The 18,986-nt window shown below is 43.6% G+C and overlaps 1 protein-coding gene across 2 annotated transcripts in view; it reads left to right on the forward strand.

Moving 5' to 3' along the window:
• RUNX1 (RUNX family transcription factor 1) overlaps nt 1-15,215 on the forward strand; it is a 233,400-nt gene extending 218,185 nt beyond the window's left edge. For both annotated transcript variants that reach the window (XM_019730263.3, XM_019730261.3), the window contains 2 exons: nt 4,655-4,816; nt 10,361-15,215. In XM_019730263.3, coding sequence (XP_019585822.1) covers nt 4,655-4,816; nt 10,361-10,836 — 638 coding nt within the window. In that variant the 3' untranslated portion in view covers nt 10,837-15,215. The remainder of the gene's footprint in view (nt 1-4,654; nt 4,817-10,360) is intronic.
• The last annotated feature ends 3,771 nt before the right edge of the window (nt 15,216-18,986 follow it).

Genomic DNA, 18,986 nt, shown 5'->3' on the forward strand with positions numbered 1-18,986 from the left:
CTCACGCTAGACTATACTCAGCCTCCAACAACTTGTCTAAATGACCACTTCAGTGTGCCTACCAGGTTGTGGCTCCAGTAGCTTCTGTTCCCAGTAGGCACATCTCAATGTGATTTTCTGTATTCGCCTACCTCTCAAGATTTCAGGGTGGCAGTTTTGCCCTATGACCTCAATTCTCTACTAGATCCAAGAAAAGTGGTGGATTATCACTTTATTTAGCTTTTTTCTTGTTGGGAGTGATGGCTCCCAAGAGCTTTACATTTCAGAGCTGAAATGGGAAACAGCAGGACATTTAATACGAATTATTTGATAGGGTCATTTTTAACTCTGGAGAGTTTTTGGTACTGTTGCATCAACAGTTAAAGCACTCTATTTTCTTATTGAGCGATATATGCTATGGATACCTCTGAGCTCACCACTAGCCTCAACCCCACCTTATGCCTAACTTCCCCCCCTTTATGACCTCATTTCAAGCAGATGAGAGTAGGGCTCAAGCTGTACAGAGAGGGCTCTATTTTTCCCATTATTTGATAATCAAAAAGCTGAAAATAATCACAAAATGGCCTCAGTAAAGTAGCTGCATCAAAACTTTATGTGCCCCAGAAAAAACAGGGTGCAGAAAAGCTCAAATTTAAATTTTTTAATCCAGTAGATTTTTAAATGGAAATATGAACTGGTTGAGACTGAATGCTCACCTTCTCTATCCTCACCTCAAATCTCCAGTTTTCTTTTCTTGGCCCTTTGCAGTTTAATCTCCTGAGTCCAGTTCCTTTTCAGGGCTGATGACTCCGGCAGTCAAGCACTTTGTCAGTGAACAGCACAGTATGACCTGCGCCTCCTCCTGGAGCAGGGGTATGTGGCCTTATCAATAGATATCAGTTAAGTCCCTTGGCATGGATGACTTTGCCTTTTTAGTAATGTAATCCTAAAAACTAGATGTATTGAGCATTTAATATGGCCCGAAACTGTGATACTTGCTTTATATATATAACTTACCACACTTATTCCTATTACCCTTTGAAGTAGGAAAATTATGTATCAGAGAAAATAAATGACTTTCCCAAGATCATATAGCCAGTTTATGGTGAATGCAGGATTCAAACTGAAATCTGTCTATGACTTAAATTGTTTTCCCTAGTCAGCTCCTCGCAGAGGCATAACATAAGCATATAATAAATTCCACTAGGATTCTTACCGCTAATATAGGAACAGCTGTTTGCAAGTCCAGATTTAGCAGATAATCCAGCAGTTTGCCGGGATATAGCGCATACGTCCCCTACTACAACTCCCTGAGGGCAAGAACTATAACGCATTCACTACTGAGTCCCCCAAACAGGGGCCCTAGTAAAGCAGAAGTGTTTGTCGGCAACATGAATGAATGAGGAAATGAATACGTGCATAAGCCTATGAATGAATGAAGGAATGAGTGAATGAATGAATGAAGGAATGAGTGAATGAATGAAGGAATGAATGAGTGAATGAATGAATGAAGGAATGAGTGAATGAATGAAGGAATGAATGAGTGAATGAATGAATGAAGGAATGAGTGAATGAATGAATGAAGCAACTCTCAGCATGATGAATTAATGCAATAAGAGAAGCTTTTCCAAGCATCATGCAGTCCCAGGATCATCACTAATATCAGACTATAAACTCCAGTGGAGCAGGGACCACATTGGTCTTACTCATCAGGTTGTTACCAGCTAAATTAGCACATGCCCAGCACATAGTAAATTTTCAATAAATGTTTCTTCTTTTTGCTGGATGGGCTTGTCAGAGGCAATCCCTTCAAGAACAAGCAGCCCTGCTCTCTGGAGAATGACTGACAGTGGTTCTCTTCCTCAGCTTATGGCTTCTTTTCTGGATAACCCCATCTTATACCTGCCTACTTCCTCTAACCAGAATATGCATAGTTATTACCACAAGTGCCATTCTTCACCCCACACCTCCACCTGATTCTTCCCTAACTCTGTGTAACATACCAGTTAGGCAGAGCAATACTGCATAGGAACTCCATGAATTAGAATCCTGGTCTGTGACTATTGGGAGGGGCTTGGAGAACATCTCCTTTCAGAGAGGAGACTGAGGAAGTGAAGCAAATAGTCCAGGGTCACCACACAGACACTTTTCCCGACTCTCAGTCCAGAGCTCAGGGTGGCCCTCAACAGGGCCACGTCTATACTTGGCTTCAAACATTCACGTTACCCCTATCAGAGAAAGAATGGTAACTGAACAGTAAACTCAGAATACACCATATTACTGGCCCGTAGTTTTTTGTTTTATTTTTTGTTTTTGTTTTTTTTATGAATAATACATGTAGAAGAAGAAAACACCCAAAAAGCCAACATGAGAAGCTCGCCATCCCCACCTTCTGGCTCGCCCTTGGCAATGAACCCAAGTGCAGTTCTGTGGTCACATGAATGAAAACTGATCACAGCGGGGGCTGTGGGGAGGGCGGGGTGGGGAGGGGTGCTTTGGGTTTTCAATGCTATCCCCCCTCTAATACTGGAAAGCTAAGTTGTGGTGTGAAGTAAGGAGATGTTAAATCTAAAACCCTGTGTTAAAAAAAATCACAGAACTTGGACTTTAATCATAAAGATCATTTTACCAAAGCATATTTTTAAAAGGCTGTGAAACATTATGCAACGTTCGCATGGCTTAATTATGAGTTTAGAAAAGCCTAACACAACTTTTTCACTATAGTAAAACATGACAGAGCATGAATTATGGCATAATACTTTATGCTTACTGTGGTTTTAGACATGGGGTTAGGGGTGCTGGGCCGTCTACACAACGAGGCATGAATTACTGTACTGCAATTCACAGCCCGGAGGGCTTTATGACAATTACAGAATCTCTTTTGTTTGCTTTTTAAATGATCAAACTATCTGACTACTATATATTCATTTAGCAAACGTGTGTATCGAGGACACATACATGTCTTTATAGAAAAATATCTGCATATACATTTTTTTTTTCATTTGGAGCAAAATACTTGTAGTAATATGGAATCTCGAACAATCTGCTATTACTATTTGCTTTTGATTTTTGGAAACTGTTAGCTGCAAGATTATGCAAAATTGTTGACTATAGTTCAACATGTGTCTTCCACTGAGTTTAAAATGGACCAGCTCGCTTCTTCCCTGCCATCTCCTCAAATTCTCTAAAACTCAGAATCAAATGAAGACCTTACTTTTATATTTGGTTTCAAAGATTCTAAGTTAATATATTTGCCCAGGTTTTTTCAAACTTAAAAACAGTTATTTTAAAGAAAAGAAGTTGATCAGTATGAGGGAAAGGGGGAGGGGGCTGTCAGCAGCTTGACAAGGAAGACGTGGGTCTCTAAGTGCCTGATTTCACTTTTCGCCATGACAACTTCAAAGAGGCAAAACTTGAATTTCAAAGAGGCAAACGTTAGCTGCTAGAAATGACATGCCCCTGGTGGAGAAGACCAGAATATTTTATCACCAGTAGGAAGATTTTTATGGCATGGCACATCTAAAATTTACACCCAGTACTTTCCTAAGGAACTCTGTTCTATCTAGATTTACTCACAGCATCATGAAGCCCCGGCTGTGAAGACCCCTGGGAGTTAGTATCATTGGCTGTCACCTTTGCCCACCAAGAAGGTGGGACACAAAGGCAAAATTAATGTTTAACCTTAAAGAAATGTAAAGCTATCTTGTGGTGGAACAGTATTCAATTTAAATTTTCTTATATCTTTTGCCTAACAATAGAGGGAGCTTTTTTGTTGTTTGTTTGTTTGTTTGTTTTTGTATCCTTGTCATCTGCAAACAGCGTGATGCTTTTGAAAACTAAGACTCCTATGAATGCTGGGGTCAAATTTACAAAATCCTTTTTTACCTAAATCTTCTGAAGTCAGACTTCTGTCTTTTCTCTATCCCATGCCTCTTTTAATGGCAATCTATAAAATACTTGCTCAGCATTCAGCCCTTGAAAAGTTGCAAACCTGATGTCTTGAAAAGATGCAGGACATCTCTGCTAGTCTGGGGTGACAGAGCCAGGCTCTCTACTGCTGGGTTTGGGAAGCAGTCATCAGGCCTCATTTCCAGTTCCTCAGCCAAACCTTCTTTTCTGTTATCCTTGAGGGAGAATTTTCATCTAAATAGAAAACATTTATAAGCCCATGAAATATTTCTGCCAAAAGTACAAAAAAAAAAAACAAAAAAAAAACAAACCCAAAACTCTATGTTCTTTTTTTCTTACTGAGTGCAGATAGACAGATGATCTCCTGAGGGTATAAAATGTTTCTGATGGTGTTAATTATAATCATTGGTAAAGCTGAAACTGGGCAGTCAATATGTGCAGCACTTTGAACGTTAACACTTCTACCTGGAAAGCATAATCAACTCTTCTCATCATTAGTCACATGATTAAGTAAAACCTTTGGAAGGAAGATTTTCAGAGGAAAATCTTCAAGAATCAAACAACCTGTATTCCAGTGTCTTGGGGGGCGAAATCATCGAACAAAAGCAAATACCTGGACTAAAGTAGGCTTATTGGACACTGGTAAATCAGCCACAGACATGTATAACATACTGAAACAAAGGTGACTAGTTTCTTACTAAGTCTTTCAAAAAAATGTTAACCCTCCCCCCACCCACATCTAACCGACCTCCCTGGTTGTCTGCAGATACGAGGCAGATCCAGCCGTCCCCGCCGTGGTCCTATGATCAGTCCTACCAGTACCTGGGATCGATTGCCTCTCCTTCCGTACACCCAGCAACACCCATCTCGCCTGGACGGGCCAGCGGCATGACCACCCTCTCTGCAGAGCTTTCCAGTCGACTCTCAAGTAAGCTGCTTGGAAACACACTCTGAAACCGAGCTAGAGTGGAAGGTTCGACAGACTAGAGGACATGCGTGAAGGGGTTGGCAGTCATTTTTAATTGGATAAAATATGATTTAAAGATACGGTTGTCTATCTCTAAGCCTCACCCATGCACTGATTTTCCTTGACAGTCAGAGGCAGAGGTCATGGGTATAGAGGCAGCAGTGGCTTGGAAAAGTGGACTCCCTGGGCATTTTGGGGGGATGCTCACATTTGATAAGCAAAGGTGGCAGGTGAATGATTAATAATCTATAAAAGACCAAAGAAGTCAGCTTCTAGAACTCATCTGGTGGTGGCAGGCTTTCACGTGTCACATGAACTGGGGTGCCTATGGAATGGGAAGCAAATACACCCCAAAGGAGAAGTTTCCAGCCAAGAGCCGCTCATACCAGGTTAGAGGGATAGCTCAGGTGTCGCGGTTAGCATAATTGTCGTTAACACGAGCTCATTAAATATTAGTCATTTAACCTATGAGACCTCTGCTTGGCTCTCACCTTTGCTTGTGGGCAGGGAAATCAGAGTTACAGAGAAAAATTCCTTTCTTGAAAGCAGAGGAAGAAACTCCCCATTTGGGGCTTTGAAATTGCAGCTGGACCAAACTGAAAATACTTCAGAGTGTCAGCATTGAGAAGCCTGCAGACTTTTGTTTTTCTGCTCTCAGGATCAGATTATAGCAGATTAGGGGGCAGGCAAGGGGGCAAAGGCAACATTTTAAATGTTGTGTAATGTTGTGTTGTCCGGACCATTGTGATTACTTGAGTTGAGATTTCACCAAATGCTTTAGCTTCTTCTCACAGCTTCTCAACAGTAGCACATTGACATTTGGGGCCAGATCATTCTTTGTTGCGGACAGGGGACTGTCCTGTGCATTGTAGGATATTTAGCAGCATCCCCTGGCACTAGATGCCAGTAGCATCCAGCCCCCCACCATCACGACAACCAAAAAATATCTCCAGACATTGCCAAATGTCCCAAGGCCCAAAACTAACCCCCAGTTGAGAACCGCTGTCTTCAAGTGTTCTTGGGCACAGCAGTGAAATAAGAAAGCCAATTTAGTTGCTAATTTTCGTGTTATTTTCGGCCATTACTGCCAACATTTTCAAGGCACCTGCTGGGTTATGGACTTCAGGAAGTAGCATAGGAAGTGTGTATGATGTCTGTTCAGCCTGTTTTATAAGTTCTGTTCCCTCAAGACCAGTTTGATTCCAAAGGCACTTGTCAACTTTTACTGATTCTTCTCAGTGGCACTGCTCTTCCCACTGGCTGTGGCCTATGTCTGAGACAATTACTGTTTTCCTTGGAAATGTCCCTGTTGTGGGTCTGTCCTTAGAGTTCATTACATAAGTTTTGACTTGGTCAGCACCCAAGACCAAGTACCTTATGGTCCAAGAACCCTAGAAGCCACCAGCTCTAATGGGCCAGTACTCAAATGGAAGTGGGACTTGTTTTTTTAAAGAAACAAGTAACGGGTACACCCCCAAATCCTGCATCACAGTTGCGCTTCTGAACAAACTTTTCTTCGGTTACCCAAGGAGCAAGGAAGAACGTTTTATGGCATGAGGCTGTGAAGTAGACACAAACCAGGCTCCATTTTGGCACCCCAGAATGATCCTCTGCAGTCTTCAAGGGAGGACCAGAGGGAATTCCAGATGAGCTTTCACTGGGCAGAGAACAGCCTGGGAGGACAGTCTTCAACTTAGCAGATCTCCCTCTGAGAAATCAAGCCTGACGCACAGGCTTAAAAAGTGCAGTCATATGCTTGTGGGCAGGAGGGGGTTGAGGTACATAAAAGTGGCTGCCTGGCCGCCAGCTTTGAGAACCCCACACTGTTCTGTGCCTGCTTTTCCCTTTAACCCCAAGCCCCAGTTCCATGCTCTGCCTGTCTCCTAGGCCCCAGCCCCACCTGGGCTTCCTTCTGCAAGGGGGACTTGCACTCTGTCTGCCTCTCTCTCTTTCCTTCGCAGACAGACTCCACACCTTGTCTGAAAAGAGTTGTCATCTGGAGGTTTTCTTTTCTTTATTCCTTTAAAAAAAAATAATAATGTTTAGCTGCCAACCTGGGCGACAGACAGCATGCATTATTCTGAGTCATGCAAAAGATCCTTTTAAGGCTGCCATTATCTGCTCAGGCTGTTTAATCCTTTGGGGGCAGTGGGAGGGGCCCTGAGTGGTGTTGCTTTCATCCACGTCAAACTGCAAAATGAAGACCTACACCTTCACAGCATTTCCCCCCATCAGTGGGGAAACATTTCCAACTAAAATACCTGAAACACCTAATCCCCAGGTGCCCTACTCTTTAAGAGTTCCTGTGTATATCAGGGGTCCGCACCTCTGCCCACACTGGTATTGAATAAGGGGCACCGGGCCAGCCAAAATGACAAATGAGCTGCGGACGGGTGGGTGAATTGTGCGTAACGGAGGCTTGGTACCAGGCATCAGACTGGACATAAAAAGGGAAACAAATATTTGAATAGCTCACTTGAATCTAAACATATCTAAAGGGCAGAAGTTGTTTTATTATCAAATTGTGTAAAAAAGGGTAATTTGACCAAATGAATGGTCTTTTGTGGTATGACGTCGGTACTGTGTCGACAGAAAAAGAATCAGCATTTAAGAGCTTTCAGATATTCTGCCCAAAGTGAAACCACTATTTTCCCCTGACATCTAAGACCATAACATCACTCCATTACTTATGTCCGTGACAAACCATGGACTCACTCAAGATTCCAGTAACTGGGTACCATCACCAGTTTACCACGTACTAGTTGGAACAGACCGACAGAGCATGTCCAGACATCGCTGTGAAACAGGGTGACCTTTCATTCATTTTCCAGTGGATTCACCTTTTTGTCTCAGGGCAAATGAAGCAAGAGGAAGAATGGGAGGAGTCGTTTATTTGTGTCCAGAGTATTGCATCAGATGAAAACAAATTGATTATATTTGCCTAATGCTTTTCCTCCTACCTCGGCTTCTCCCTAGACTACATAAATCTTACTGGAAAAATGGAGTAAAGCTTCCTGTTAACTCTCAAACATGTCACAGCTCTCCGTGTGAGCAAAAACAAGTGACACAGGGCTTGCTCATAGATGGCCTCAGTGAGCGGGCAGGGACAAACCCTGTGGAATGAGGTGCGGCCTGGCTTCAGGACAAGCCAGAGAGTGGCCGTGGAAGGGCAAGCCTAGAAGCACTGTCAGTTTACAACTTTTTCCCTGCCCACATGTCTGACTCGCTTAGAAAAGATTAACAGGAGTGTTTGTTTGAAAGTCAGACTCCTGGTTTCCTCATTAGTGGAGAAATTTGCTGCAGACTTCAGTTGTTTCTATAAACTTTAATTACCTCTCTGATGAGGAGTACATCCCCTCATCACATTCACCCCAAATTTACAGAGGAGGTCATTTTTAAAAAATGTGTTAGAGCAATAAAAAACCACTAGAGGGTGGGAGGGAGGGAGGGAGGGAGGGAGGGAGGGAGGGAGGGAGGGAGGGAGGGAGAGGGGAGGGAGGGAGAGGGAGGGAGAGAAGGGGTGAGGGAAAGAGGGAGAGAGGGAGGTTGGCTGAGAGGAGGAGAGGGAAAAGGAGGGTTAGGGAAGGGAGGGGAGGGAAAGAGATAGAAAGAGAGAACACACTAGCTCTCCCTGCTGGAATAATAGGCTTGAAATATGAGGAAGTTGATCAAGGGTCGATGCCTTCCAAAAACAGATTAATCCACCCTGGTAGCTTTCCTTTCACAGCAAGCTTTGGCTCACTCAAGTTTCAATATGGGCCTGAACACAAGAGGTTATAGGCCACATGCCATTCTGAGCCTGGAGTTATTTTGTATGTTGATCTGAGAACTTACAAATTTTAAAACATTAATTCTTGCCTCCGTTCTGTTTCGTTACTGTCTTTTGGGTTTGCTGATGAAAAGATTATAGTCCTGGCCTGGTCATTTAATGAATAATTCTGAGAAATAGAAATTACCCCAGGACACCATCTTGCATCTACAGTGTTGGTTCTCAAAGAGGGGTGGGTGGTGGAGACAGGGGTTGCCCCCTCACCCCTTCCTCCGGGACATTTGACAGTATCTGGAGACATTGTTGGTTGTCACCGTTCAGGGAGTGGGGACACGACTGGCATCTGGTGAGCAAAGGCCAAGAAAGCTGACAAACATCCTACAGTGCACAGATAGCCCTCCATACCCCCAACAAATAACTGTCAGCACAAAAGTGGTCAATATGCCTCTTTTGAGAAACACTAATCTACAAGACACTGGGAACCCTTCCTGGCATCTAAACCCCCTAGTAGTTCCCAAGGGCAGCCTGTGGTTAAGAAAAATGCAAAGGGATGCAATAAAGGCTAGCCAAAGCCACTCTGTGAAACTATAAATGCATAATCCTACCAAAATGAGTTTTATAGACAAAGCTTTGCTATTCCTGGTGAAATTTCAACATGTGCGAAAGTGGAGTAGATAAATCAAGGTTCTGCAGCCATTCATGTTAACAAAGTAGTGAAGCACATAGTGCAGAAATCGAGGCTGGATTCTTTCTACAAATGTGGAACTAGTCTGAGGTAGATGAGGGGTAGAAAGAGTGGTACTGACAGTCACTAACATTCACTGACAGTCACTACTGTGGTAGGCGGAGATTGACTCACAGAAAGTGCCAATTTTGAGCTGCTTGAGGCCTACAGATATGGCAATTTCCTATGATGCAACCTAAATATTACGTATAATGTATTATAATGTTATTATGTATTAATATTGTTATGATACAATATCATATCATGCATATATTCTATTACTTTATTAATACATCCATTCCATTTGTAACTATTATATAGTGTTATATTGTGTCATAGATTATATATTGTTATAATTATATTAATATCACAGATGAAATTTATAGTAATATTGGTGTATGAATATATTGATTCTACACAGGGTTGGTAAACTTTTTCTGTAAAGAGCCAGATACGAAATCTTTTAGGCTTTCTGGGCCCTATGGTCTGTGTCATGACCATTCAGTTCTGCAGAGGTAGCTCAAAAGCAGCCGTACACAATACATAAAATAACGAGTAAGGCTGATTCCAATAACATTTTATGTATGGTCACTGAAATTCGAATTCATATACTTTTCATGTCAGGAAATAGTCTTCTTCTTTTGCTTTTTTTCAACCCTTTAAAAAAATAAAACTCATTCTTCGCTTGTGGGCCATACAAAAATTGGCACAGCTGGATTTCGTCCATGGGCTGTATAGTTTGCCAACCCTGGAATTATATCAATATTATATCTATATTATACATATTCTATATGATGTCTATACATACTGTATCTTTACTATATGTATATTCTTATACTATATTACATACCACGTTATATTACATGATACCATATATTGACTTATACTACTGTGTATTATCAGCCCATCTCCCTGGGCAGCAGCATTCTGGGTAATCTCCGGTGGGCGGGCCGACGCGGAGGGGGCGTGGCCTCCCTAAGTGCCAATCTCACGCTGTTTCCCCGCCCCGCAGCTGCACCCGACCTGACGGCCTTCGGCGACCCGCGCCAGTTCCCCGCGCTGCCCTCCATCTCAGACCCTCGCATGCACTACCCCGGTGCCTTCACCTACTCCCCGACGCCCGTCACGTCAGGCATTGGCATCGGCATGTCGGCCATGAGCTCAGCCACGCGCTACCACACGTACCTGCCGCCGCCCTACCCCGGCTCGTCGCAGGCGCAGGGCGGCCCCTTCCAGGCCAGCTCGCCCTCCTACCACCTCTACTACGGGGCCTCCGCCGGCTCCTACCAGTTCTCCATGGTGGGCGGCGAGCGCTCGCCGCCGCGCATCCTGCCGCCCTGCACCAACGCCTCCACCGGCTCGGCGCTGCTCAACCCCAGCCTCCCGAACCAGAGCGACGTGGTGGAGGCCGAGGGCAGCCACAGCAACTCGCCCACCAACATGGCGCCCGCCGCGCGGCTGGAGGAGGCCGTGTGGCGGCCCTACTGAGGGCCCGGCCGCCCGCCGCGCGTCGTCCCCGCGACAGCCTCTTCGGGGCCCAGCCTGCGCCCCGGAGAAACCCGGCTGGGCCCTGCCGTGGCCGCCGGCCTGGGGGAGCGCGTCCCTGCGCTGTGATGCGACCTCGCCCCAGGCCGGGGCCCCCAGGCCGCCTGCGCTGCCGAAGCCCGTGCAGTTCGCACTTGCTGTCGGCCCATCTCAGATTTTTCAAGCCTGACACAACTTGAGGTGTCCACTTCACCACCACGTGGACACGTTGTAAAGCAAACAGGAAGATTCCCAGGGGGAAACTGTGAATGCTTCTGATTTAGCAATGCTGTGAATAAAAGAAAGATTTTATACCCTTGACTTCACTTTTTAACCAAGTTGTTGATTCCAAAGAATGTGGAATTTTGGTTTGGGAGTGGGGGGAATACAATTCATTCTGTTTGGCATCCAATTCATATTTGTAATTTTCTTTTCCAGCACCTTATAAATTGCAAAATGCATATTTGCATTTGGGGTGGTTTTTATTTTTATATATATATATATATATATATAAATTTGAGCTTGCTTTTTTCTTGCTATGACATTTGAAAGAAGTATGATTCCTTCTGTAAGTTTTATTTAACTTTTCTTTTGGACTTTTGTGTAGTTGTTTTTTTTGAGAAACAGCTACAGCTTTGGGTCATTTTCAACTACTGTATTCCCACGAGGAATCCCTAGATATTTATGTATCATGATGTTTAGACACTTACTTATGTGTTGATACTTTTTTATTATTTAAATGTACTTATATTAAGAAGAAAAATATCAAGTACTACATTTTTTGTTTTTGATAGTAGCCAAAGTTAAATATATCACATTGAAGAAGGCTGGGGAAAAAGGATGGGTAATGTGATCACTTGGTTATCTAAATATTGTTTACATTAAACTTCCTTTAATGTTAATCAAACGAGTTGGTAGCTAATGCAGCAATGTTTTTAATAGGCTTTTTTGATATTGAGGGTCACTCCAAAGATCTGAAGTATGGAATTTTCTGCCAATCTCAACAAAGGGTCTCATATCTGACTCCCTCCCTTCAAACAGAGAAGGTCAAATCTGGTTTCAGACCATTCATAGAGATGCCAATGATTGCACCTCTGGAGAGAATTTATTTTCTGCCAAGGGATTTGCTCACTCCATAGCCTCTTGATAATTTCAGACATGCTTTGTAACAGCAAATCCAAAGTAAGCTGTATCCACATGGGAATCGAATGAACGAACTGAGGGGTTCCTTAAATGCTCAGTTCTGGGGTAGGAAGGAGATCATCTGAATCCAGAGTTCAGATTTTTTTAGCTCCAAGAAAATAGTCCTGTTTGATACAGTACCTGTTCATTTATGCAGAACAAAACTTGTGGCTATTCCCCAACCCTGGGACTAGACTGGGTGTCTTTGACAGCCAAAGGTTTCCAGCTAAACTTTCATAAGGTAGGCCCAGAAACAGGCCCGAACAAGCCAGTTTCCCTCTGTGTGTCTCGAGTCACATGGAAGAGCATCGTTCCCCCCTGTGCAGGACCCCATCCCATGCTGTCACTCACCACCACCTTTGTGTTGCTTCCACCTGGCTGAGACCCTACCCTGTGGGGTGTGTGCACTTTTACCTGCACATCAGCATGACAGGAAGGATGTCACTGCTGCCCACGGCTACAGTTCAAACATATCCAATGTCACTGTAAATTTTATGGCACTATTTTTATTGGAGGATTTGGTCAGAATGCAGTTGTTGTACAACTCATATAAATACTAACTGCTGATTTTGACATGTGTGCTCAAAATGATCTGGTTGTTATTTAATGTACCTCTTAAATTAGTTGAAACAATTTCAGGTCAACTCGGAAGAGTATTTGAAAGCAGGACTTTAGAACTGTTTGATTTTTATTTTATAAATTTAAGGATTCCAATTAGAAAAATCTTTGGCTGCAGGCAGCAAGACAGCTGGACTTATTTAAAACAACTTGTTTTTTGAGTTTTCTTATATATGTGTATATATATATTGATTATTTGTTTTACACAAATGCAGTAGCACTTTGGTAAGAGTTAAAGAGTAAAGCAGTTTGTGTTGTCAGGTCGTTCATACCTAGAAAAGAGCTAGAAGATCTTGGAGAAATTCAGAATATGTTCATTTTTATTTTAGACATAATTCTCCCTCCACAATTCAATTTCATGTTTTATTCTATATTACATTTTTGCAGCAAAATTATCCTTAAATGTCAGTAAATTTAAATTTTTTATTTCTGAAAAGGACCCTTAGCCTATTTACCCCAGATTGAATTTAAATGTTCTTTTCAGCACATGTTGCCATATCTGACCTGACAAAATGTTGGGAGAAAAATGAAGGAAAAAAATTTATATTTTTTAGATCAATTAAACCTGAAGGTATTCCAACTCAAAGTCAGCCTAATGCCCTAGAAGGGAATCAGATACTCTCTCACATTGAATCTTCACTCTCAAAGCCGTGTATAAGGAGGGCTTTTCACTTTGCTGTAGACGACTGGTTTGGCCATTCAGAGTTCCATAGACCCTCACCAGCATAGACAGTATTTAATTGTTCCAGAAAATAATAAATCAAACCATTGTTTTGGATATAGGTCTCATACTCAATGCATTTTTCCCCCTAAGGGATTGCATTCATTGCCTTCAGGTAAATTAAGGTGGTTCTTTTTTTCAGGGAGACCCTTAAGCCAATAATGTAATAACTGGATGTATCTGGAAGTATTGGTCCAGGAGAAGAAAGATTAAATAAGCCATCTCTACTGCTTATTCATGCCCTTATTTATAATTTCAACATGGACACGTATTTCATTTCAGTTTTTTGTTTTTCTCACTATCTAAAATACTTTTATTTCTCTCCCTCTCTGCCCCTTAATATCTCCCTCTTTCTCTCTCCCCAACCCCCACCCCCGAGTCCATTCTCCCACTTTGTATAAGGAGATAGCACACATCCCCACCCCAACACCACTTGTCCAGAACAAGCAGAGCTGAGTTCGCCTCCCTTTACATACAGGAACATGGTGAGTCAGCTTTTCTCCTGCTTATGGGTTTCTTCCAGCAGGACAGAGATGTTGTCGACCATTTTGGGTCTGCTTACTGTCCAAGTGCAGCAACAGAAGCCTTCCTGGGCAAATTGCAATCAGTGAGTTAATAGACAGCCTTTCTGCTGCCTGGGGTTTCTGTGCAGATAAACAGAAATGCTCTGATTAGAAAGGAAATGAATGGTTTCACTCAGATGTCTTGCAATTTAGGATTGTAGATTTCTTTCCTGAAATACCTGTTTTCTTGGGACATTCCATCCTGCTTTTTGTTTTTGGTGGTTTTTCTTTTCAGGGGATGACATGTTTGGGGTCTTTTATACATCAAAAATCAGTTTAACAATAATCTCAGAACATTTTTCACACCTGAACAAAATTCCTTTTTGTTTACCTACAGTATACAATTGTTTGTGGGGGGGGTGTTGTGTGTCTGTTTGGAGTTATTCCCCTCCCTTTAGCCAGATCAGTATTGAGGCTGATCACTTGGCATTATCTTTTCCTTTCAGAAGAGTTGCATCAACAAAGTTAATTGTATTTATGTATGTAAATAGATTTTCAGCTTCATTATAAAATATTGTTAATACCTGTAAGAACTTTTTTCAATTTTTTGTGTGTTTCTAAAGACTTTCTTATGTTTGCTAAATACTGTAGACAAAAATGCTTCTTTCTACTTTGTTTATTTTAGACTTTAAAACAAGCTACTTTTTATTCACTTTTGTAAAGAGCAAATAGCATGGTTCCAATTTTTTTTTTTAAGTTCACTTTTTGTTCTAGGGGAAATGAATGTGCAAAAAAAAGAACTGTTGGTTATTTGTGCTATACTGGATGTATAAAACTCAATGGAAAAAAAATAAACTTTCAAATTGAAATGACAGTAGAACACATGTATTGAGAAAGTAACCATGGGAAACTCAGTCTTACTTGACTAGGGCCCACCTAGTGTCTACTTGTGTAACAGTTACTGGATCTGTTCACAAAGCACCCTAGAAATTTGTGTGTTTTCTTTCTCTTTGGTACTGACAATGAACATGTTCTGAAAGAGAACTGTCAATCACAAGTTTTAAACCAGATACAATATGAGAGAACACCCCAGAAGCCTCTCTCCAAGGTGTTTTTAGATAGCGCCGGAAAGCAGGCACTCCGTCTTACGTGGTTCACTGCGCGTAGTCAGGGCATTTGTCATGCCAACCTGTGCAGGGCAGCTGGCCTGCTGCTGCCTGGGAACCACTGGAGCCTTACTTACTTTGTACCTACCACAGTATCTTCTGTAAATCCAATATAATAACTAGTGAATGGCAAATAAACAAGTTTGGCAAGTACGTATACCATATCACGTTGGTTTTGTCTTTCCCTGACATGGAAGGTTGGGAAGCCAAATGAAGCCCCATGCAACGCACAAGAGAATCCCTTCACAGGCTTGTCCTGCTACAAGCAGAAGTCTGTGCCCTTTCTTCCCAGTGCTTCCAGTGCAGGCTGTCTCCTGAGGGCCTGATGGCCTAGCTGAGGCCCAGGCTCCCGGTCTCCTGTGGGCCTGATGGCCTAGCTGAGGCCCAGACTCCCGGTCTCCTGAGGGCCTGATGGCCTAGCTGAGGCCCAGGCTCCCGGTCTCCTGAAGGCCTGATGGCCTAGCTGAGGCCCAGGCTCCCGGTCTCCTGAGGGCCTGATGGCCTAGCTGAGGCCCAGGCTCCCGGTCTCCTGAGGGCCTGATGGCCTAGCTGAGGCCCAGGCTCCCGGTCTCCTGTGGGCCTGATGGCCTAGCTGAGGCCCAGGCTCCCCGTCTCCTGAGGGCCTGATGGCCTAGCTGAGGCCCAGGCTCCCGGTCTCCTGTGGGCCTGATGGCCTAGCTGAGGCCCAGGCTCCCCGTCTCCTGAGGGCCTGATGGCCTAGCTGAGGCCCAGGCTCCCGGTCTCCTGTGGGCGTGATGGCCTAGCTGAGGCCCAGGCTCCCGGTCTCCTGTGGGCCTGATGGCCTAGCTGAGGCCCAGGCTCCCGGTCTCCTGAGGGCCTGATGGCCCAGCTGAGGCCCAGGCTCCCAGTCTCCTGAGGGCCTGATGGCCTAGCTGAGACACAGGCTCCCTGTTTACACCTTTGGGCAGAAAGGAGCACTGAAGCATGCTTTAATGCTTGTTTAAAAAGGAAAAGAACAGAAAAAGCATTACGTGGGGTTTGCAAACCCAAAGTGGAAAGGGTGTATGTTCAACTGAGGCCAGTCACCCTCCCCTCCCTCCGTGTCTGTAAGTTATGGGAGGCAGCCTTGAATAGTGGTCGGAGTTTTTTAAAAGCAGTTCTACCCTCACCACGTCTCCTGTGCAGATTATTCTTAGTGTTTCAGTCTCAAGACTCCACATGACCCAAGTCACCACACAGCCGAGAACTAACTACTGTCTAAAGCTCCTTCCCAGTTCTCCTCGTTGCCATCTCATGGTCGTCAATGGTCTGCACAGTGGCCACAAAGAATGTCAGGAACCAAAGCAAGTGGGATCAAAAGAAATGACCGACATAGGAAGTAATGGCTAATGAGCAAAGGCAGGAAATGGCTGGAAGGATCAGGTTACAGATGTTCAGAAAGGACGCCTAGTGGAGCGGCTGAAGGCGGGTCCTCAGGACTCACACTGCCTGGGTTTGAGTCCCAGTTCTGTCTCACAGGAGGGAACAAATTAAACTAGTGCCCTAGGTTATCTCAACAATAACATAGGGATAATAATGCTTTAAGTTATGAAGTGTAAGTAAGTTCATACATGTTAGACCTTTTTAAAAGTGTTTGGCACATACATGCTCGATAAATGTTAAATATACAAAGTGACACTACTTATTAAAAATGTAAACACTACTAAATAAAAAGTTAAAATGCCTTCCACTTCTCCCAATCCATGCCTTGCTGTCGCTGTCAACTGTTTTGTGTCCACCATTCCGGACTTTTTCCTATACCCATCATATACAGCGCACACTTATCTTCACCCATGCAAAAAGACGTCACAGTACATATCATGGCACAGTTTTTCACTAAATATATGTGGGGACAGAGTCCCAGAGAGCAGTTTCCAGGCTCTCAGCCTCACGTGGAAAGGTGCTGGCTCAGATAATAGATGGCCATCAGCTGTGACTGGTTGGCCATCAGCTGTAACCAGTTAGCCAATTAGCCACTGATATAACTGCCGTGGGTGTGTTGGTTAGTTGGTTGGTTGATTGGTTGGCAGGCAGAAAAGTGCATGGCGGATTGCAGCTAGCAAGTGGGGTTGGTTGGTTGGCAGAGAAGCAGCCGGCGGATTGCAGATCGTGTGGATCCTACTTCCTGCGTCTCACCCGCCGCCAGAGAGACTGGGGTGCAGGAAGACCCCTTGTTGGGTTATTGGTGGATGTTTGCTTCCTGTGTCTCCAACTCAGCCTCCAGCAAGAATACAGTGGTATGACTCCCCTACCTATGGCTCTATTGGTGTTCCTTTTTGGCCTCACCATATCCTGAGTTCTTGTGCGGGGAGCGGGACCAGAGACCCCGCATGACACCCTGTATGACAATGTAGAATGTGCCTCCTTCCACAGTAGCATACTTAGACCTACTTCATTCTTTCCAGTGACAGCCCTGCATCAGAGTACATGGTTATACTAATTCATGTACCCTCTCCTTTACTGACGGGAGGCATCTAGTGTACTGCCATTATAAGTGTTCTCTGCATATATCTTATGCCCTTATGCTAGAATTATTGTACATTTCAAAGGAACTGCTGGTTCAAAATGATTTTACATTTTGACAGATACCTCCAGCTTGCTCTTTCAAAAGGTTTTATTGAATTCAATTTCTAGGGTCAGAACCGTGAGCTAGGAAGAAGAAAACAGAAACTTGCCAGGTAGTTACTGGATTACCACTGTGTATCGCAGGTTTTTAAAGCAGACCTTAGTGTCAGAGTGATTCTGTACCATCTGAAGTGCTCTAAGTACTCCAGAGGAGGAATGTAGGCCTGAAAAAAAGAACAATAAACATTTTTTAAGTGCTTAATGCTAACGGGGCTCTGAGTTAAGCGCTTCACATATACTGATTTACTCAGTTCTTACAATGGTCCTATGAGAGAGAGCCTGTGGTTATGCCCATTTTTCAGATAAGAAAACTGAGGTGCAGTGAGGTAAATCAATTCACCCATGGCCCACAGCCATGGGTGTGGAAGCAGTGAATTGAGCCCCGCAGACGCTCTTAAGTGTTTTCTATAATGAAGCTCTGAGCAGTGTTAGACGTTCCCTGATGACAAAAGAGTTGTCTAAACCCTCATTGCTGGCATGTGTCTTCATATAATGTCTCTTTCTTGCTAATTTGAAAAGCAGAAGGGAGAAATGACTGTGAGAGTTTCTGCAGAAGGGGGAGGGGAACTGAAAGGGCTTCCAAAGAAATTGCTCAGCCTTGCTCAGTGCACAAAATTCTGGAGAGCTTCCGGGTTAAAAACCCCTCCCTGCATGTCCGAGGGTGTCAGGCAGACCCCCTGAAGTCTGAGTGACAGCCTCAGGGAGAGCCCTCCACGCCTTCTCAACCATGCCCTTCGTTCATTTGTTTATTTTTAATGAATAACCTTTATTTTTTTAGAACCGTTTTAGATTGACAGAGAAATTGAGCAGAGTATGGAGTGTTCCCACTTCCCCACCCGCCAAGCGCCCACTCCCAGAACACAACTTCCGCTATTATTGATGTTTTAAACATTAGTAGGGTGCATTTGCAAACATTAATGAGCCAATATTGATACCTCACTATTAACGAAAGTCCATAGTTTATTCAGATATCTTTAGTTTTCTCCTCATGTCCTTTTTCTGTTCCAGCACCCCACATTACATGTAATTGTCATGTAGGCTCCTCCCGGCTGCGATGTTTTCTCAGATTTCTCTTGTTTATGAGGATCTTGGTCATTTTGAAGAGTACTGGTCAGGCATATTGTAGGATGTCCCTCAATTGGAATTTGTCGGCTGTCTTTTTCTCAAAATTAGGGTTTTGGGTTTTGGGTTTGGCAGGGGAGATCACAGAGGTAACACACTATCTGTATCGTATCATGTCAAGGGCGTTTGTTATCAAGATAGTTTACGACTATGGACGTTGAGCCCAGTCACCTGGTG

Source organism: Rhinolophus sinicus, chromosome 17, assembly GCF_057876585.1.
Source record: "Rhinolophus sinicus isolate RSI-liver-muscle chromosome 17, RSI-T2T, whole genome shotgun sequence".
NCBI lineage: Eukaryota > Metazoa > Chordata > Mammalia > Chiroptera > Rhinolophidae > Rhinolophus > Rhinolophus sinicus.